Source organism: Neurospora hispaniola (genome assembly GCF_033458365.1).
Source record: "Neurospora hispaniola strain FGSC 10403 chromosome Unknown B0T23scaffold_6, whole genome shotgun sequence".
Classification (NCBI taxonomy): Eukaryota; Fungi; Ascomycota; class Sordariomycetes; order Sordariales; family Sordariaceae; genus Neurospora; species Neurospora hispaniola.
This window is the reverse complement of record NW_026944411.1, coordinates 1,080,077-1,100,679: the sequence shown is the minus strand read 5'-3', so window position 1 is coordinate 1,100,679 and position 20,603 is coordinate 1,080,077. Positions and strand designations below refer to the sequence as shown.

General features: G+C 52.3%; 7 protein-coding genes across 7 annotated transcripts; 3 read left to right on the top strand and 4 right to left on the bottom strand.

Annotated features, from left to right (window-relative positions):
- Positions 1-32: 32 nt before the first annotated feature.
- On the bottom strand, positions 33-1,126 carry B0T23DRAFT_421749 (Longin-like domain-containing protein; the record flags this gene model as incomplete). The annotated part of the gene is made up of 5 exons (XM_062839777.1): positions 1,070-1,126; positions 857-987; positions 675-776; positions 350-590; positions 33-276 (listed from the first exon to the last, which is right to left on the bottom strand). Exons 2-5 carry the CDS (start codon positions 894-896, stop codon positions 33-35), a joined length of 627 nt encoding a protein of 208 aa, XP_062690642.1. The 5' UTR covers positions 897-987; positions 1,070-1,126.
- B0T23DRAFT_384237 (cell division control protein 54) lies at positions 1,127-4,893 on the top strand. Its single transcript, XM_062837463.1, has 3 exons — positions 1,127-1,885; positions 1,948-4,082; positions 4,156-4,893. Exons 1-3 carry the CDS (start codon positions 1,561-1,563, stop codon positions 4,735-4,737), a joined length of 3,042 nt encoding a protein of 1,013 aa, XP_062690641.1. The 5' UTR covers positions 1,127-1,560; the 3' UTR covers positions 4,738-4,893.
- Positions 4,894-4,895: 2 nt separating this feature from the next.
- On the bottom strand, positions 4,896-6,405 carry B0T23DRAFT_455045 (Eisosome component PIL1-domain-containing protein; the record flags this gene model as incomplete). The annotated part of the gene is made up of 3 exons (XM_062841223.1): positions 4,896-5,568; positions 5,752-6,301; positions 6,362-6,405. 3 exons carry the CDS (start codon positions 6,403-6,405, stop codon positions 5,065-5,067), a joined length of 1,098 nt encoding a protein of 365 aa, XP_062690640.1. The 3' UTR covers positions 4,896-5,064.
- A 1,159-nt stretch (positions 6,406-7,564) lies between these two features.
- B0T23DRAFT_188399 (Ribophorin I) lies at positions 7,565-9,493 on the bottom strand. Its single transcript, XM_062833178.1, has 3 exons — positions 8,932-9,493; positions 8,024-8,875; positions 7,565-7,966 (listed from the first exon to the last, which is right to left on the bottom strand). The coding sequence occupies exons 1-3, from the start codon at positions 9,303-9,305 to the stop codon at positions 7,687-7,689; spliced, it is 1,506 nt and encodes a 501-aa protein (XP_062690639.1). The 5' UTR covers positions 9,306-9,493; the 3' UTR covers positions 7,565-7,686.
- A 2,815-nt stretch (positions 9,494-12,308) lies between these two features.
- Positions 12,309-14,036, top strand: B0T23DRAFT_320384 (hexokinase; the record flags this gene model as incomplete). The annotated part of the gene is made up of 5 exons (XM_062835166.1): positions 12,309-12,441; positions 12,518-12,543; positions 12,613-13,023; positions 13,082-13,536; positions 13,592-14,036. The coding sequence occupies 5 exons, from the start codon at positions 12,309-12,311 to the stop codon at positions 14,034-14,036; spliced, it is 1,470 nt and encodes a 489-aa protein (XP_062690638.1).
- Positions 14,037-14,240: 204 nt separating this feature from the next.
- Positions 14,241-16,142, bottom strand: B0T23DRAFT_384230 (pyridoxal phosphate-dependent transferase). The gene is made up of 2 exons (XM_062837462.1): positions 15,310-16,142; positions 14,241-15,208 (listed from the first exon to the last, which is right to left on the bottom strand). Exons 1-2 carry the CDS (start codon positions 15,808-15,810, stop codon positions 14,450-14,452), a joined length of 1,260 nt encoding a protein of 419 aa, XP_062690637.1. The 5' UTR covers positions 15,811-16,142; the 3' UTR covers positions 14,241-14,449.
- Positions 16,143-17,094: 952 nt separating this feature from the next.
- B0T23DRAFT_321945 (uncharacterized protein) lies at positions 17,095-20,530 on the top strand (the record flags this gene model as incomplete). Its single annotated transcript, XM_062835265.1, has 4 exons — positions 17,095-17,240; positions 17,307-17,419; positions 17,494-17,784; positions 17,844-20,530. 4 exons carry the CDS (start codon positions 17,095-17,097, stop codon positions 20,528-20,530), a joined length of 3,237 nt encoding a protein of 1,078 aa, XP_062690636.1.
- Positions 20,531-20,603: the final 73 nt, after the last annotated feature.

Sequence of the window (20,603 nt, the reverse complement as noted above, 5' to 3'; positions counted from 1 at the left end):
CTTCCCTTGTCGTTACCCACCCACGCATGCCCTTAGAGACCCTGACGAAGCCAGTCAGTAAGCTTAGCCTTGCCTAGTTGTGCCAAGTTGTTGACACCCTGCTCGGTGAAGGGGTCGAGGCGGCTGAGGTTGACATCGGCAGGCGGCGCCTTGCTGCATCGTTGAATGATGATGGTGGGATCGGTCTCGAGAACAACGCCGTCATCCACGATTTCGTCGATAGCGAGGGATACCAGATCGTAGTTTTCGACTATTGTGCGCTTGTCGATCGATTGCCTAAGTAGAAAGTCCGTGATTAGCCATATCATATCCCATGACCGGCACCTTCACGTTCGCCATAGAAACTCACTTGAAGAGCATATGCAAGCTGTCCCTAAGCGCCAAAAGTACGTTGTAGAGCAAAACTTCGTTCTCGTCCGCGCTACCTACGACGTAGATAGCAACGTCCGACTCCATCTTGTAAAGCACCACCTTGTTGTCGTAGAGGAGGATATCGCCCGTCTGCTTTGCTGTCTTCTGAAGGAGGCCCTTCTCGAAACGGGTTTGAGAAGTCTTGTCGGGATAGGGGTTCTGGGAAGCGCTCGAGGAAGCTGTTGTGCACAAGGTTCGGGCTGGTCAGCCTCACGGGAACATGCGACACCGAATAAGGGGTAAAAGGAGCGTCTATTGCGTACCGAGTCCGGCGGCCACTCCTGTTCCTGGTGCGCCAGCGGCAGCGTGAGGAGGAGTGTAGTATTTTGAGAATATCCGCGAACCGTCATCGCTGGAGAGGATTACTGTTGGAACGCAATTGTCAACATTGCTCGACGTGGCGCGTATAAGCCGGGACCCAGGAGCAGCGTGGTGCCTAGTGTACCTATAGCGTTGACGCTATACAGCGACATTCCTGGCGACATCTTGACTGGTTATCTGGGGGTTCTTGTTTCTTGATCAATTGCTCTCTCGAGACTGGTATCGGTTGGAGAAGGGCGACGAGGGGCAACTCGACTTCAATGGGCGCAAGTGGGTAGGTATATAGTGGTTAGCTTAAACTCCAGAGGTGCTGCGTAGGTAGGTAGGTAGTGCTCACAACGACCAGGGGCAGGTACGGCGGTATCGTTACCGTGGTGAGCGTGGGTATTGTGGGGTGAAGCGGGCGGTCCCTGTGATGTGGCTTGAATCCAGAGCGAACACTCCAAGGCCCCACGGCGCGGTACGTACCTTACCTGACGGTTCGAACTCAAGAGCAGCACTGCAGTGGCCTCGTCCGTCTCATTTGGGTATGACAGGGGTTTTAATGGGCCAACGCGAGTAAGCCCCTGCAGACACGAACGGCCGTGTAAAGTGCTTTTATCAGAGACGCGTGTGTCGCGACTGTCTTTTTTTCGATAGGAACGTGATCCACCTTGCCCGTCCTGAACACGCTGCCGACCTGCCAACCACCTCGCAAATACAGAGGGATCGGGAGCCACAACAACACTTCAGCGTCTCCATCCCAACCTGCCCGTCTTCTGTCCCTTCTTGTTGGTTTAGTTTACTTTGTATCATCTCAACAAAATCACCGAGGACAGAGCAGTAAACATGTCTTCCCCAGCAAAGCGCAGAACAACGAGAAGCTCCCAATCAGCTACTCCCCGCACTACTCGCAGCTCGCAGGCTGATCCTTCGAGCGCAACTCCTCGCCAGACACGCGCATCACAGCTTGCCTCTAGTCCCTTATTCTACGAGCCCTCCTCGCCTGCCAATGGCGCCGCCCCGGTATCTTCTCCCTTGAGGCAGATGAGCAATACCCAGAGCACTGCCCACCAAGGCAATGCGCCGAGCTCGCCTTTGCGCCAGCAGACAGAGACCCAGAGCGATGCCGACCGAACTCCTCGCGCAAACGGACGGAGCCAGTTAATTGGGGGTACGGCTATCAACAAAAAAAAAAGACTCAGGAGTACACTGAATGCTGACCACACTCCGCAGACTCCTCTCCCATCCGCTATGCCTCCAGTTCTAGCCCGGGCCGTCAGCTTACTCAACAGTCCGATCTTCGTAGCGAAAGCAGTCAGCTCTTCGTCAGCTCGCAAAGATCCGTTACTGGTCGATCCCGTCGAGGCGACATCAACGGGGACCCTCTACGTACTCCCGCCCAGATCCCCCGCCGAATTATCCTCGACGACGCCGGTCGTGTGATCCGCGATGCCCCTGGCTCCGATGCCAACTCGTTTGTCACCAATAACCCCAATACCTCTGAGGCAGATGCCCTTGGTGGACAAAGCCAAGGTCTTGTTTGGGGTACAACCATCTCTCTTGACGATTCGTTCTCCGCGTTCAAGGACTTTCTCAGGAACTTCACCAGGAAATACCGGATGTGGGCAGACGGCGCGGACGAGGCCGAGACTATTGGCCATCCGGATGCGGATTCGAAGCCATATTGGGAGGCATTGGAGAACATGCTGCTGCTTGGGACCAACAAGCTGTATCTGGATCTCCGCGACCTCAAGTCCTACCCGCGCACCTTGAAGTTATGGCATCAGGCCCAACACTATCCTACCGAAATCATCCCGGTCATGGATCAGTGCGTACATGATTGTATGATGGAGTTGGCGCAAAAGGAAATGGCCAGTCAAAGAGCATCCCAAAACTCTAGGACCGCTCCAGGTGCCTCACAAAGCTCGGAGCCGAACTTCCCAAGCTCTGAAAGGAGCGAGGAACCGCCCACCCCGCGGCCTGCCCAAACAGCGGCGCCCACAATTGAGGACCAAGTCAGCCAGATGGCGTACGTGGTTCGCCCGTGGGGTCTTGACAAGATCACCAACCTCCGTGACCTCAACCCATCTGACATGGACAAGCTTGTGTCCATCAAGGGTCTTGTCATCAGAACCACACCGGTCATCCCCGACATGAAGGATGCATTTTTCAAGTGCAGTGTTTGTGGTCATTCTATAACCGTTCAGTTAGATCGTGGCAAGATTCGTGAGCCTACAGAGTGTCCTCGGGCTCGCTGCGCCTCCAAGAACTCAATGCAGATCATCCACAACAGATGTGCTTTCGAAGACAAGCAAGTCATCAAGCTACAAGAAACTCCGGATAATGTGCCTGCTGGTCAGACACCCCACTCGGTATCCGTTTGCGTCTATAACGAGCTTGTGGACTTTTGCAAGGCCGGTGACAGAGTTGAGCTCACTGGTATCTTCAAAGTCACCCCCGTTCGTGTCAACCCGCGCATGAGGACGGTCAAGAGCGTGCACAAGACATATGTTGATGTTGTCCATGTACAAAAGGTCGACCGCAAGAGGATGGGTTCTGATCCCTCGACCCTCGACCTCGCCGAGGAGGAGGAAGCCCATGCTAATGGCCAGAGCATGGACGAGGTCCGAAAGGTCTCTCCTGATGAGGAAGAGAGGATCAAGGAAACTGCCGCTCGACCGGATATCTACGATCTCCTTTCACGTTCTTTGGCTCCATCAATCTACGAGATGGATGATGTGAAGAAGGGTATTCTTCTTCAACTGTTCGGAGGCACGAACAAGACCTTTGAGAAGGGTGGAAGCCCCAAATACCGTGGAGACATCAACGTTCTCCTCTGTGGTGACCCATCCACTTCCAAGTCCCAGCTCCTCTCCTATGTTCACAGAATCGCCCCAAGAGGTGTGTACACGAGTGGTAAAGGTTCTTCTGCCGTGGGTCTTACCGCCTATGTTACACGCGATCCCGAGTCCCGCCAACTCGTTCTAGAGTCTGGTGCTCTCGTCTTGTCCGACGGCGGTGTCTGTTGTATCGACGAGTTCGACAAGATGAACGAATCGACCCGTTCCGTTCTTCACGAAGTCATGGAACAACAGACCGTGTCCGTCGCCAAGGCCGGCATCATCACCACCCTCAACGCCCGAACATCAATCCTGGCGTCTGCCAACCCCATTGGTAGTAGATACAACCCTGATCTATCAGTGCCACAAAACATCGACCTCCCGCCAACCCTTCTGTCCCGTTTCGATCTGGTCTACCTCATTCTCGATCGTGTTGATGAGAAGAACGATCAGCGTCTGGCCCGCCATTTGCTCTCCATGTATCTCGAAGACAAGCCCGAGAGTGCCCAGCAGGCCAACGACGTCCTTGTGAGTTTTCCTCGTCTGTCAATCCACACGAAGATGAACCCCAAACTAACCAACTAACCCCCAAAAAAAACAGCCCGTCGAGTTTCTAACCTCCTACATCTCCTACGCCCGCTCGCACATCCACCCGGCCCTCACGCCCGAAGCCGGCCGCGAGCTCGTCGATGCCTACGTCGAGATGCGCAAGCTGGGCCAAGACGTGCGCGCCGCCGAGAAGCGCATTACGGCCACCACACGTCAGCTCGAGTCCATGATTCGCTTAGCCGAGGCGCACGCCAAGATGCGTTTATCTCAAACCGTCACGCGCGACGACGTCCACGAGGCCGTGCGCCTCATCAAGTCAGCGCTCAAGACCGCCGCCACCGACAGCCAGGGCCGCATCGACATGAGCTTGTTGACAGAGGGCACGAGCACAGCGGAGCGCCAGCGCAAGGCCGACATGAAGGATGCGGTTATCCGCCTGCTGGATGAGATGACCAGCGGCGGACAGGTAGTTAGGTACTCGGAGGTGGCGAGACGGTTGGGCGAGGGGGCGGGTGTGCAGGTTGAGCCGGCTGAGTTTGCGGAGGTTATGAGGGCTCTGGAGATGGAGGGTGCTGTTATGGTGACGGGTGAGGGTGCAAGAAAGAGCATAAGGAGGGTTACGGCTACCATTTAGAGTTGAGGATCAAGAGGATCGGAGTTGGATGGTGTTAAAAGGATTTGATGATATCTTGAAATGATTAGGGTTCTAGTTACGGTATGCTGCAAGTTATCATGAGCTCTATCGCATAGAAGTTTTGTATTTTTTTCAGTATAATACCATGGTGTTCACTTGACTGTTAATACTGCTAGAAATCTTCTTGATTTTGGTCAAGACTTAAAACATGCTGCTTCTTACAAAGTCAAAATAGATATCAGTTCCTCGAACACTAGATAAACAAAAACGACATCGGTACCATAGCAAAGCTGAAATGAATAAGTCAAAGCATGCAAACACGCCAAATTAAACAGCAGTCGTCTGCACCTCTTGGTTTGCCCCTACTACACTCTCATTACCAGTCGTATTCGTCTCAGTCCCCGTCAAACTCGCACCATCCACTTCCTTCTCATTCAACTGCTGTTGGTGCTGCTGCGATACTTGCTGCAATTGCTGATCAGGGACAGAAGCAGCGTTCCTCGGCTGAGAAGCCTGGGGCTGCTGGGCGTGCTGCTGGGCCGTCGTCGGAGAAGGGGGCGAGTTGCTAGTAACATACTTGGCGTCCTCGTCCAAAGCCGCCGACGTCGTCGTAGGTCGCCAGTCGCGCAGATCGTCTTCGGCATTATTGAGGATTTGTCTGGCTTGGTGACCTTGCGTATACGGGATCTGCGAGTCACCGGGAACGATGGGGGTGTCGTCGAGCAGGTTGAGTAGACGCAGGCCGTGCCGGGCGAGGATGATTTGCTTCTCGGCGCGCTCGATGGTGGCTAGGAATTCGGCTGAGTAGGCTTCTTTGAGTTTTTGACGGGTCTATTATTTTTTTGTTAGCCATTTGAACATAGGGTTGTGTAAGATGGGAAAGGAGCCTCTTTTTGGGAACTGAAATTGAAGAAAGAAAAAAAAAAAAAAAAAAAAAAAAAAAAAAAAAAAAAAAAAAAAAAAAGGAGGGAGAGAGAAGTACATGACCCGGTAAGGGATAATGGATGGACATACAATATTCGTCAACTGCGCTTCCGCAACCAAATTCTCCGCCTCGGCTCTGACCAGCTCCTGCTCCAGCACCACTAGCCTTGTGCTCTCAGGCTCCTTGGACTTCAGCTTCGCAATCTCGTCCGCGATCTTGTTCTTGCCGTCCCGGCTCGGCTGCACGCTCTTCTCCGTGTTACGGATCGTTTTCAGCGTGCCGCGGCTCTCGTCCAGTGCGTGCGCGTAGTTGTCCTCCTGCTCGCCCAGTTCCGACAGGATCACGCCTACTTTGTCGCTGATGTCGCTGATCCCTTCGTCGCAAGTCTGCTCGCCCCACTCTGAGAGTTGTTGGGCGATCGAGAGGCGCTCCTTGGCAGCCGTCTCGTGTGCTGAGATCAGGTTGTTCTCGGACTTGATTAGACGGTAGAGCTTCTTGGAGAGTTCCGGTTGGATGGTTCCCCGGAGAGAGGAGAGGCTGAAGCCCCGGCGGGAACCGTGGTGGTGAGAGGAGAAGTTGGTGGTGGAGGAGCCGCCGCCGCTGCTCCGGTTGTTGGAGCGGATGGAGAGTGCTCGGTTCCTGAGAGCAAGAGTGTTAGTGGTTGTTCGGGCAGAGCGATATGCTGAAGAACAGAGATACCACAGGCTTGGAGAGCGACTGCTGTCGATGCTCTTGCGGGACATGGTGATATGTTTCTTGGAGGTTACAAAGGTTTAAATCAATAGGTTGATTCATTACGTGTGGGCTAACTCACATGGTGTCTGATGTTTTACTGATGACAAGTAATTTGAGTGTTCGGCTCTTGGTCTGGTTAGGACTCCGATCGTTCTTTCTGTTGTGAGTTCTTCTCCGGAAGGCGCTACCTTAGAGTACGTTGATGGTCGGATCAAAGGAAATAGCAGTGAGGTTAGAGAAAGTCCAGAATCAATTATCGTAGAATGAGTTTGTTTCGGAAGCAGTATCCTGGTTTACGGTTCCTGCGTAAGAGGCACGAAGGGTATGAAGCTGATCGACGGGCGATGCGTGCCACTCTCTCGGTAATCTCAGGCTCGACGTCACTAGGCGTAAAAAGGCTGAAATAAGGCGATATAAATCAAGGTATCTGATACTCCGTAGATCCTAGTTGATCGTAAAGTTGGTCGGCTATGAATCGGAGGCATCGACTAGGAAAAGGAACTGGAGAGATACGGTACTCCGTTCTTGATCCTATGCAGTCTGTCACCTGCCTTCCTTCAGCTGAAGCCTGACTTCGCCGTCCACACTCTCAGTAGACCTGTTTCCTGGTCTCGTGCCAGCCGAATAAGGACGTGGTGTTGTTACTGTCGTCATGACTTCGGTGCTTTCAAGTCTGTATAAAGAATCTGTGTGACGTCATAGCACAAGACTCCGATTCCCATCCCCTTTGGGGATCAAACCCCACCTTCACCACTGCTCTCCCCCTTGTTGAGTTCTCCAAGATGTTATTCGAGCAGTGGCAATAATAAACCGACCACGCGCAGTTCTGATGCTGGTCGTCTTGTTTCAGATAAGACCCTTTGGTGCTTTGAGAAGGTGTGAAACTTGAGGTATGCCCAATATCATAAGTAAAATACGTTGGATAGGACCATACTACATTTTCTTCTGCTTCGTTGCTCAAATCAAAATACATGTCGATCTCGGGGGCCTGAGTTTCTACCCTAGGCGTTGTCTCGTGCAAACGGCTGCTTTCCGTACCGAGCATCTGGCTTCTCTATTCACCTCAAAAGGCGGAAGCCTTTCTCAACCGCTGAATGGATGAGTTCAACAAGTTGCACAGTCAATACCACCACTGAAATCACAGCCAGAGAATTCCTCTTCTCGCATAGAATATCTTTTCCCTTGCTTCTTCAAAATATCTGGCCGCTGGAAGTATGACGATGATACACTTGTATAGGAAATTTTCACCCAACCCATATGCCTAATAAACCACTCCGCCTGCTCCTCAATTATTTCCTGGCTGTGAACTTGAGATTGATAAGACTGAGAAGCCAAAGGCTCACGAAGACAGCCATGGAGCTGCTAAACACAACCAAAGGCTTGCGCAGAACAGCTGACATGGGATAGTCATAGGTAACGGTGAGATCACGATCTCTGAAGTCATCGACCAAGTTGCGCCCCTTGATGACGAGAGCTGTGCGGCCAATGGTATCCAAATAGGTCTTGTGAATCTGCACACCCGCTTCGGAGATCGAGGACTTGGGGATTGCGGTGGTCCATTTTACGTTCCTGTGTAAAGCAGTGTCAATTACATGTTAGGGCAGTTCTGGGGTAGTGATAACGTACTCGGCTCCCTCAGGCAGGATCAGACGGACCACAACCTGCTCATACGCGACACCCTCGGGCTGCTTGGGACCCTCAAGGAAAGGAACATTAAGAACGAAGCCTCCGGTCGCCGTATTGCGCAGAAAATTCTTCGCATCCGAGTTCCAGCCAATGGTGAACGGGTACTTCCAGCCTCCAAACAAGGGGTATCTAGGCTTGATTTCAAGCAGGGCCTCCCTCTTGTTGCTACGGAAGCGGGACGTGGAAACGTTGCCAATAACATCGGTGTAGTAGGGGTCGGCGCTGCCAACGCGCAAAGGGAACTTCATCTCCTTGAGTGCATGAGTGACAGGGTTGTAGTATTGTGACTGCTGCCACTTGACCCGGTTGAATAGGGACGAGAGGTTGGCACCCCGGTGCTCGAGATCGTAGCGCTCCTCAAACGCCACATTTCCGCCCCAGTGACTGACCTCAATGTCGCGCTCGAGGCGAGAAAAGTGAATCACGGGCTTGTTGAACTCAAACCGAACCTGAACAGGCTCAAGCGCACCGGCTGGCTTCTCATCAAAGGGACCATAAACGAGCTTGGATCCTTGTTTCTGGGGGAACTCCTTGACGTCTCCACTGCCGGGAAGCTTGGTGTAGTCGGGGATGTTGGTCGATGCGAACTTGACTTCGGTCTTCTGCTTAGATGTAGCGTATACCGAGGGGCAGTAAGCCGAGAAGGAGTACGAAAGAAACTGTTGCTCCTCCTGCTTGATCGAGGCGGGAAGAGGCTTGTAGGCGTCCAGAAGGTAGTAGGTGATGCCCAATGTCTGCTGCGCGCCCGGCGCGAGAGGTGTGGGCAATCGGATCCGAACGTACTGGTTGGGACTATTCAAGAGAGGTTAGATGGGAACTTGGGTGACGGACGGACAAAAATCACTGACCCGAACGACTCGAATTCTACCGGCTCAACAACGAATGGACCGGATTCGGCATTCTTGCGATCTCTAACCTCCAAACCACCCAGACGCGACAACTGCTCGTTTGCAAAAGGCAGAATGTAATCGGACTGCGCCTTTTTGTCGATGTTTTCTATTACGACATTGATGGATTCCTTGACGTAGTTCTTCTCCAATGACACAATGTGGACAAGATTGACATTCTTGAAGACTTGGGGCGGCGTAAATGTTGCCGGGGCGGAGGCGCTCGAGGTGCCGCTATCGCTGTGCTTGTGGTGGTGATGGTGTCCATGCGCCGAACCTCTTGAAGCTAGGGAAAGCAACGAAAGGACGGCAGAGAAGACGGCCGATGTCTTCATCTTGAAGGAAAGGGGCGGGACGCGTTCATGAACCGTCCAATAGTCCAATTGAAGATGTGATGGACTAATCTTGGGAAAGGGACCTAGCTGGCGCTGCAGTCAATTACACGAGAAACTGGCCCTCACAGAGTGTACCGACAAGCATCACCGTGGCCTCTCGATACCTAATCGGCCGTGTCCCGCCAGCTGTCCAGCACTTCTCCAAAGTGCTTACGTTGCTATGTATTATGGTGGACCCCTGTTCGTCCGTACGAGATATCCACACCTTGGCAAGTAGAGCTCGGGCCATCAGCCTTGGGTGCCGGGCTCGAGCCGGGCCCCGGCCGGCGGCCGGGGTTTCTGGACTTCGGAGGTTGATGGTGCCGTAATTCCGACTTTTATGTACTTGTGAGTTGAGGGTTCATGAGACGGGAAATGTGAGGTGTTCTACATAGAGATCGGGCCGGTTCATGGGGTTCACCCCAGGGGCAGTACTCGTTACCTAGGTCTACTGTACCGATAAAATTGATCGTCTGACCAGCGGGTAGTGGCACCTGATGAGTACCTTGTGTATCAGCTTTTGGCGGGCGTTTCCGTCTGCATAGAACGAACCGATCGACCCTGAAGATAGGGGCCCGGATGTCTCGCCGGGTATGACCACACCTCTCTAGAGCTGCTTACAACATTTTATATTCATGCCCGAACTACGAGTTGTTATGATTTGCTTTTCATGAAACGTTCCCAGAGCGCCTTCATGTGCCCAATGTTGGGTGGTTACCTCTAACTAAACATGTTTGGCTGGTCAGCTCATTTCAGTGATGGTATTTGAGTTGCCTTTGAGTTTCTGCCCAAGCTACCTGGGGGGGGGGGGGGAACGGGAGCTTCCCCTTGTCACCAGTCACCACTGCGCAACCCCCATGTCAGTAGTACCCTGGTGATATGAGGGGCAAACGCGTGTGCACAGGGGCAACTTGGGAGCTTGCAACGGCCCAATCTCTCCAACTTGTCAGAAATTCTCTTGGAACTCTCAACCTCTCTGCTCAGTTAATTCATCACTATGAGCAGTACTTTAAGTACCTCGCCCAACAACCAATTTGAGCTTTGGATCAGTGACCTACCCAACTTCAGAGAAAGGGGAGGGGAAAACAGAAACCCACGAACCTAACTGCCCCCACAGCACAACCACTGGGGCTACTGCACCTCTGGCTGTGGATCGTGAAGCTACCTCTACGTAGGTACCGTCCAGGATCCTACGTCGACGAGGTCATGATCTGGGAGGGTTTTCACGCTGGTTTCCACTTCAACATACCCTGAAATGCAATGTAGCTTCAGCTTGACAGCTTCCACTTTGCTTGGCGATACCCTACGTCCTAGGTATCTGTGAGCCCGATGATAATTACCTATAACTCTCGGCTCTCATTTCTCCATTTCGACCTATCTGGCCGACTGCTCCTCCACAGTTTGCACATAATCAGATGATACCTTTGCACCCAGCTGTTGTTGTGTATATAAGGCACAGACCGTTGACGTGTTCCTGAGCACCAACATTGGTTGTTTTCTTCTTCCGACTTGCGAGCTTCAGTAGACGTCAGCAACCTCAGTATATAACCCAAAGCTGTCAAGATTAAGTCTACTCTGTCTTCTGGCCCATAATGGTTGGACTTGGACCCAAGCCTCCCTTTCCCAGAAAGGGCACCGGTACGTACATTAAACTGTTCCTTTTCAGCCTGATCCTGAAAACCGCCTTCCGGTCTGTTGTTCGGGCCGTCCGATCTGATTAGGCGCCTATTCCATCTCCCGCGCCTGTTCGTTTCACCTAGATCATCAGATGCTGGGGGAGTGAGACGTCGAGTTTCGTACGGCAGGATTTGCACAAGTCGTCGCGTCTGTCCCAGCCATTTCACGTCACCCCGACTTTCATTGGAATTGAGATTGAGAGCGGCATGGGCAGATCATGAGAAATTTCACCACGAACGAGAGCCCAAGTGGCGTCGGTGCCCTCTGCTGAAGCGGCGGTGCTACTTTATGACGACAAGCTTTTCGAATATTGAGAAACCTCCGTGACCCTCTCCCGGGTTTTCCCCATCTCTTCCCATCTCGTCCTCATCTCCATCCATGATTTCGTGTCATTCCCATTCCCGTGGAGGTATTATCCCGCATGGTGCCTTCCCCAACCCCAACCTACCTTACCTAGATGTACGCATTGTGCTTGCCAGTATTTGCTTGGCCTTGACCGGCATAGCAAAAGCGGAAAATGATTGGCAGCTCTTCAGACATGGAGGGGTAGCTTCCTTCGTTTCTGATGACAGCTCTACCTGATGGGTCAGCTTACCCCTTCTTTCCTTCACAACTTGGTCTGCGTAACGAGCGTGCCTCGAGCCTGTCAGCTTTGCGTGGCTGCATCAAAGGTCAGACAGATGCGGCCAATTGAACCACAGAGTTTGAGCCAACGTTTCGTTATTTCAACTGGGAAAGAGCGGATGAAACTGAAGTGGAAGCAGCGGAAGTTACGTCGAGGAAGCAATTCCTTGACATTGGATCTTGTCCTTGGATGAAACCCTAAATCCGTCTTCCTGGATAACCAGCTCCCAAAGCTTCCGACCTATTTAGCTATTGTCCTGCATCACCAGTACCCAACACCCAGAGTGACATCGCCGACGTCACCTATTGAGACCCTAAGCCACTTCAAGTGCTATACCCATCATTCGCTGCTTTTCCCTCTACTACAGGGGTAAACAACATCTGACGCCCCAATTTTCCCCGAGTTTGTTGGTTCCCGAACGGCAAGTTTCGGTGCCTTGCGGATTTCCAGTCAATAGAACTTGCTGCCTGTGGCTTCTGATGCAGCTATGGCGCCTCCGCCTGCCGGAACGTCGTCGCCAAGAAGCCTAGTCCACCATGAGCACCCCCCTCCTCTCAGCAAACTTCGCTCCTATCACCACCACGCCCACTGCCACAGTCGGACCACTTCCAGCACAGAGGGCAAGAAGTTTACCACGATAGTTCCCAATCTTACAACTAACTATGGCGTCAGGGACTCTCGATAACCTTCCTAAGGATCTCCGCAATGAGATCGAGCACCTCGAGCGCCTCTTTACCGTCGATGGCGCCAAGCTCAAGGAAGTTACCAACCACTTCGTCCATGAGCTCGAGAAAGGTGATCACTCCACGAACTGCAAAGATACTACATGTCCATAGCTAGAAGAGATGCTGACTGCTTCTTTTGTGCACAGGCCTTAGCGTCCAGGGAGGGAGCATTGTGCGTTTTAGCATCCACCGAGCAACACAGATACAAAAACGAACCTCGCTGACGACAGAATTACTGTAGCCCATGAACCCTACCTGGGTTATGTCCTTCCCCGACGGCAACGAAACCGGTACTTATCTGGCTTTGGACATGGGTGGTACAAACCTACGTGTCTGCCAAGTCACTTTGACCGAAACAAAGTCCGAATTCGACATCATCCAGTCCAAGTACCGCATGCCCGAGGAGCTCAAGACGGGCGACGCCGAGGAGCTGTGGGAGTACATTGCCGACTGCCTCATGCAATTCATTGAAACGCACCACGGAGACCCAACCAAGCTCGATGCGCTTCCACTCGGTTTTACTTTCTCCTATCCGGCGACACAGAACTACATCGACGAGGGCATTCTGCAACGCTGGACCAAGGGCTTCGATATCGCTGGCGTAGAGGGTCATAATGTTGTCCCCATGTTTGAGGCTGCCCTCCAGCGCCGGGTAGGTTGTGTTCTTCAGCTCTCTCTGATCAGCTGCTAATGTTTTTTTTTGTCTCTAGGGAGTGCCTATCAAGCTGACGGCGCTGATCAACGATACTACAGGCACCCTGATTGCCTCGGCATACACTGATCCTAAGATGAGAATTGGATGCATTTTTGGCACAGGTTGCAATGCTGCGTACATGGAAAACTGTGGCTCGATTCCCAAGCTCGCTCATATGAATCTCCCACCGGATATGCCAATGGCCATCAACTGCGAATGGGGAGCTTTTGACAACGAGCATAAGGTCTTGCCTCGTACTCCTTACGACGTCATTATTGACAAGGATTCGCCGCGTCCCGGTCAGCAGTCCTTCGAGAAGATGGTCGCAGGGTTGTATCTGGGTGAAATCTTCCGCCTGGTCTTGGTTGACCTCCACGACAACCAGGAGATCAAGATCTTCCCTGGCCAGGATATCGCCAAGCTTCGGAAAGCTTACAGTCTTGACTCGTCCTTCCTTTCCCTCATTGAAGAGTGAGTATAACCTCTCTGCAAGACTTAGAGACTGGCAACTAACAAACACTTGCAGGGATCCGTTCGAGAACCTTTCCGAAACCTTTGAGCTGTTCCAGACCAAGCTGGGGCTTACGCCCACCGGCCCCGAACTGGAGCTCATTCGTCGCACCGCCGAGCTAATCGGTACCCGCGCCGCTCGCCTCTCCGCCTGCGGCGTTGCTGCCATCAGCAAGAAGAAAGGATATAAGGAGTGCCACGTTGGTGCTGATGGATCCGTTTTCAACAAGTACCCCAACTTCAAGGCTCGTGGCGCGCAAGCACTTCGTGAGATCCTGGACTGGCCTGAGAAGGCGGACCCCAAGGAAGATGATCCGATCGAGATTCTCGCCGCCGAGGACGGAAGCGGTGTTGGTGCTGCTTTGATCGCTGCCCTGACGATGCAACGGATCAAGCAAGGAAATATGCACGGTATCCTGCACCCAGAGAACTTCAGAACTACCGAGCCTCTGCCTGCGTGAACCGGAGATGATGAGGGAAAAACTGAATAATTTGCTTCTTCCTCTTGGAAAGCTCTTCGGATAGCCAGGCTCGGGTGTCGTTTACCAGTGCTCGGCTCTCTTTGATCGTTCGGACGTCTACGTTCGCCACAGAGATAGAGAATCCTATACTATTAATACAGTTGATTGTCCAACTTTGATCCCAACTGGCAATGTGATAAGTATGGCCTGTGTATGGCGGTTTGTATTTACTGAGTATGCTAGTGGTGTTCGGATCATGAGTGTAGTTTCCCAGGACGGGGTCAAACCAGGTAAGATGTCAGACTACAGCAATCCCCTGGTGTCAAGTTTCCATGTTTCGGTACGCTTCCAGGATGAGTTCCTTGACTGGCTTCTAGGAACATCAATTCCGCTAGCCTGTTAGCCACCCTTCCTCAAAGCAGGTGTTCCTCTACATATTGACCCATCAGTTCCAAACCCCTTTTCAACACCTCTGTCTCGCAAGCATAGCCTATCCTAACATACCCTTTGAACTCAGTCCCAAGGCCAAAGCAAGGACTCCCAGGCATAAACAGGACATGCGTCTTGTCCAAGACATCCAACACAAAAGTAGCATCATCAACCGGTACTCCACCCTTGCTCAGATTCCGAAATTGCACCAAAGCCGTCGTCCCCGCCGTCGGCCTAACCCATGAGCAAACCTTGCTATACTTTCCCTCCACGAACTCGGTAAGCAACGCCAGATTCGTCCTAGCCAGATCCAAATTTCTCTCCAGAAGCGCCGGCAGCACCGAAGGACTGAGCGCGTAGCTGGCTACCTGGTCATCTAGCTGCGAGACGCTGATGGCGGTGTAATCGCGGGCAGAAGCGATGGCGCGGAGGAGGGAGGGAGAGCGGGAGACGATCCAGCCGAGGCGGAGACCGGCGAGGGCGAGTGCCTTGGAGGTGGAGCCTGTAGAGAGGGTTACGCAGGTCTTTTCTGTCCCGGAAGGGGACAACGACAGAATGGACGGAGGCGCTGTTGAGGTGGTGGAGGAGGATGGTGATGCGGGAAGAGAGTGAAAGAGGGGAGAGTAAACTTCGTCCGAGAGGATAGTGATGTTACGGGAAGAACAGAAGTCGAGGATGGATTGAAGGGTTGGAGTTGGGATGGTAGCACCTGTCGGGTTATTGGGGTTGTTTAGGACGAGAAGCTTTTGCTTTATCAGTTTCTGTTCTCGGCAAAGTTTTGGTCAAGGACGCAGAAGGGGAAGGACAAGGGCAAGGAATCCAAGTATAAATAGACTTAACAAACCTTGGTATCAGCCTTCACCAATCCTTCGAGCTCATCAACATCAGGAACATAGCCATTCTCAGCCTTCAACTTCCACAGCGAAACCTCCGCCCCCAAGCTCTCTGGAACAGAGTACAGTTGTTGATAAGTAGGATACACAGAGATGACATGATCACCCGGTCCAACCAGCGTATAAAAGGCTAGAAAATTGGCAGCGATGGCGCCCTGGGTGATGATCACATTTTCCGCGTTCAGCGGTTCCACGCCCGGAGAGTGATGGTTGAGGTCCCGGTTGAGCAGCGAGGCCACCCGCTGTCGAAGGATCTCGGAGCCGAGGATGTCGCCGTATGTCAGCTTCTTGGAGAGTTGTAGGGGTGAACAAGCGGACTTGTCGGTATTGAGGGAGATGAGGTCGTCGATAGAAATGGAGGCGCAACAAGTCTCGGCTATGTTGATGACACCGGGGGTGGTCTCGTAGCGGTCCATCCATTGTTCGACTTCGAAGGGGGTGATTTTGACCATTTTGGCGGAGCGACTGTCACTGGGGCAAGTGATCTGTGTGGAAAGTATAATGTGGCTAGTTGGCGTGTTTATTCAATTATGCTTGGAGACTCGAATCCGTGTATACAGATGTCGGTTTATATAAAACCAAGTTATGGAGTCCATCTGGAGCCTTTGACATGAAGGGCGCGCCCTTTTTCGATAGTTCGATGTGTTTGACATCAAGCTGCACAGACCTGGTAGCATCAAGCTCATAGTTTCGCTTCCATGAAAACCTAGGGAAGCAGTCAATATATAGCCAAGACAGCGTTGCTCAACATGGAAGCACCCACAAGAGCGTAAACTTGTCCTTGGTGTTTCGACTCCAACATTCCCAATGCTCTGGCACTCAGGTACCGTCGTCCGCATCTTCAACAAGTGGAATTGGGAGTCCCCGCATGATCCGCGATAAACTTGGCCGAGCGCCATGTGCAAGTCGTGAAAGATGTAACCAATGGCAGTGAGCGGGGGACAGTATCTCCGCAAACTGAGCTGGGGAAGATGTGAACCCACACTTCCACCATGTCTCAGCTTGTACCGAGAAGAACCAATGAATTCGATGGAAAATCGTTGCATCGTCTCGCTGGTGGACCAAGGAAAGTCACAGCTCCGCTTTGTGGACGGCCTTCGTCATTGCTGCACTCAGTGTGTACTAACCCGCGCACACGGGCCGCGCCAACTTGGCTTACTGCTGCATCCATCAAGTCACGGCGATGTTCCAGGTCACGCAGAGTACACTCTCTTTCCGGCCACCGCTGTGGAATTTGGCTCCCGTCTTCTGTTGTTTGCTCCCGTCCAGTTTCATATTCCATCCTCATCACGACCTTTCTATGACTTTGGTTTCTGGACTTTGAATAGCTACTGATAAGTCAACAAGAGGCGCAGTGGTCAGCATCGCGTTATTGACTAGTAGTCTTGCCAGTCAACACGCGAATTATCGGGTGCTCGAGCCGTAGGGATTAGGTCGAGTCATCTGAGTTTGTTCGGAGGCTCAGGTTGGCCCACGTTGGGGACTTGGGATAGCCACGCGCATTAGCCTGGCGCGCCACCACCGATAGGTACTCTACTTACACAAGCTCACTTGGTCACCACCTATCATCTACCACCTCGAAGCACGCACGCCCACCGCGCCTGGTTGGAGTGCTTCGTCAACGACCCGACACCAACTTCTTCCCGAGTTCAGTCGAGCAACGACAACAGCTTTACCGTTTTACGAGAGGCCATCAACAGTGCCTTCACTCGAGGCCTGGGCTATATCCTACGATCATGGCGTTCGGGATACCCCGCGCGCTTGCGCTCGCTGCGTTATCATTATCATGCGTTGCGTCAGCCTACCAGAACTACACGTCCATCGATATGTTGCGAGCGCAAATGGAACTGATGGCCGATCGACCCAAAGACTGCCCTCCATGGTACGCTCCTTTTTCTTGCTCGTTTAAGTATCTGCCTAGGTGATGCTGATGATACTCTCTGGGTAGTTTCAACTGCAACCTTCCCATGTACTCGTGTGGTCAATTTGCATCATGTAGCGAGTACAGTGGCAAGTGTATCTGTCCCGATGGCTTTGGCGGCGACAACTGCTTAGAACCACGTACGTAAAACCCAATGATCATGGCCGTGTTCTTGTCCGGATGTGATGCTTAATTTTGTTATGGCTTCTCACAGTCTGCGGCTCACTTGCTCGAGGCCCCGATCGACTGGCCCGCAAGGGCAAATCTTGTGAATGTGACGATGGGTGGACAGGCATCAATTGCAATGTCTGCATGAACGATAATGTCTGCAACGCCTTTACCGAAACCGGGGATGGTGGCGTCTGCTATACCGGCGGCGAGGTCGTCAAGCAAAACTACCAGATCTGTGACGTTACAAACAAGGCTATTCGGAACCTTCTCGGAACCAAAGTTCCTCAGGTTACGTTTACCTGTAAGAAAGAAACCGGCGAATGCGACTTCCAGTGTAAGTTGGTTCTCTTACCTCTGGGCCCAAAACATGCCCGTCAACTAACATGTTTTCAGTCTGGGTCGAGGAACGCGAGTCCTTCATGTGCCACTTGAGAGAATGCGATTCGACTGCCAACTTTGACTTCGACAACGGAAAGAACACGACTTCATACAAATGCGAAAAGATTCAATGCGAGTGTATTCCGGATCGAATGCTATGCGGCGAACATGGCTCCGTTGACATTGGCGATTTCCTGTCCGAGCAAATCAAGGGCCCTGCGAGCTTCGAATGCACCCAGACCACCGGCGAAGCAAAGAAGTGTGCGTTTAAGGAGCCTGAGATGAACAATCTCATCAACGATGTATTCGGTGACCAAAGCATCCTTCTCACCTGCAGCGCTGGCGAGTGTCTCTATCACACCGAAGTACCTGGATACACGCCTACCGTTCCCAAGATCAACACGCCGCTTATTGCGGGTGTCATTGCCGCCTGTGGGCTTTTCCTGGTTGCCGTTATTCTGGGTACCTGGTACCTTTCCCGAAGAAAGTTCAACTATGGCCCGATTCACCTCGATGACTCGGACGATGAGGCCATCAAGCTTATGACCGACCACAAGCCCGCTTCTCTCTATTTTGAGAACGTTGTCTATAATTTGAACGGAAAGGAGATTCTGTCTGGAATTCAAGGCATGGCGCATCCGGGTGAGGTCACTGCTATCATGGGAGCTTCAGGGGCAGGAAAGACGACATTCTTGGATATCCTTGCCCGGAAGAATAAACGCGGCCAGGTGTCAGGAGATTTCTACATTAACGGTGAAAAGGTTAGCGATCCGGAGTACAAGAACGCCGTCGGCTTTGTCGATCAGGAGGACACCATGCTGCCAACCTTGACCGTACACGAAACCATTCTCAACAGCGCCCTTCTTCGCCTACCGAAAGACATGACACGCGCCGCAAAGGAACAAAGAGTGATTGAGGTCGAGAAGCAGTTAGGCATCTACCATATCCGGGACTCCCTTATTGGTTCAGATGAAGGCAAAGGACGTGGCATTTCTGGTGGAGAAAAGCGCAGAGTTGGCATCGCATGCGAGCTGGTCACCAGTCCTTCGATCCTGTTCCTCGATGAGCCCACCAGTGGTCTTGACGCTTACAATGCTTACAATGTTGTCGAATGCCTCGTTACTCTGGCGAAGACATACAAGAGAACCGTCATTTTCACCATCCATCAGCCAAGATCCAATATTGTCGCGCTGTTCGACCGGCTTATTTTGTTGGCACAAGGCAAGACCGTGTATTCTGGACCGCTGCACCAATGCCAGGAGTATTTCGACCAAATTGGCTACACTTGCCCTCCTGGATTCAACATCGCCGATTACCTGGTTGATTTGACCATGCACGCCGGATCAACTTCTTCTTACGATGATGGTACGCTGTCAGTGGATGGGGTTAGTGTGGGACCAAGCAGTACTAGAGCTGTCAAGTCAATCGCCAGCGTGTCTGGAGTTAGCATCGGTGATGACAGCTTGGTTGAATCTTCCTCTTCCCGCCCTAGGATTAAGCGTCGTGACTCGGTCAGACGTAGACAGGAGCGGGAGCTCTATACCAGGCGCAAGCAAGCCGTCGATACTGCTGCCTCCTCGGATGCTGGAGACGAGATTGGAGGTTACAAATTGCAAAAGCAGCCACCCGTTACTCCTTTGCGGAGCACAAACGATGACCTCCACGATCTCCCCCCTCTTGCTGCTACTGGCACCGATCTTGACGTTCTAGTTGAGTCATATGTCCATTCCGACATTGCTGCCAGTACCCATGAAGAAATTCACCAGGCAATCGCAGCTGCGGTAAACAGCAATGGTCAAAATTCCAACGGTTATGTTGCAGATGGTAACATCTACACGGGTACAATGGGCAAAGGCTATGCTCGTGTGGGCTTGTTCCGACAGTTCGTTATTCTGTCTCAGCGGACTTGGAAGAACCTGTACCGAAACCCGATGTTGATGTTGACTCATTACGCGATTGCAATTCTCTTGGCTGTCTTTGCCGGCTACTTGTTTTACGGCTTGACCTTGGACATTGCAGGCTTCCAGAACAGGCTTGGCCTCTTCTTCTTCGTCCTTGCCTTGTTCGGTTTCAGCACTCTCACAAGCTTGGGTGTTTTCTCTCAAGAGAGACTGCTGTTTGTACGCGAGAGAGCGAATGGCTACTATTCACCTGTCACCTATTTCGCCGCCAAAGTCCTGTTCGACATTGTTCCCCTGAGGATCATTCCACCCATCCTGCTTGGCGCAATCATCTACCCGATGACTGGTCTTGTCGCTGACTACCAGCGGTTTTTCGTCTTTATCCTGGTCTTGGTCCTCTTCAACCTGGCCGCCGCCGCTATCTGCCTGTTCATCGGCATCCTTTGTAAGGATGGAGGTGTGGCCAACCTGATTGGCAGCTTGGTTATGCTCTTCAGTCTTCTCTTTGCGGGTCTATTGCTCAACCACAACGCCATTCCGGCTGCGGCGCTCTGGCTTCAGTGGCTCTCCATCTTCCATTACGGCTTCGAGGCACTGATTGTCAACGAGGTTACTCAGCTCACTCTTGTTGACCACAAGTACGGTCTCGATATCACGGTTCCCGGCGCCACCATCTTGACCACTTTCGGTTTCGACAACTCAGCAATGTGGAGGGATATCATGAACCTAGGCCTCTTTGGCATGACCTTCATCATCCTTGCTTATGGTGCCATGCATATCCTTCTTGTTGAGAAGAGGTAACGAAATGCTAAAAGACCACATTAGACCACAGTTGCCGGTTAATATGAGCTGGAAGATGTAGCAACTGTTATTA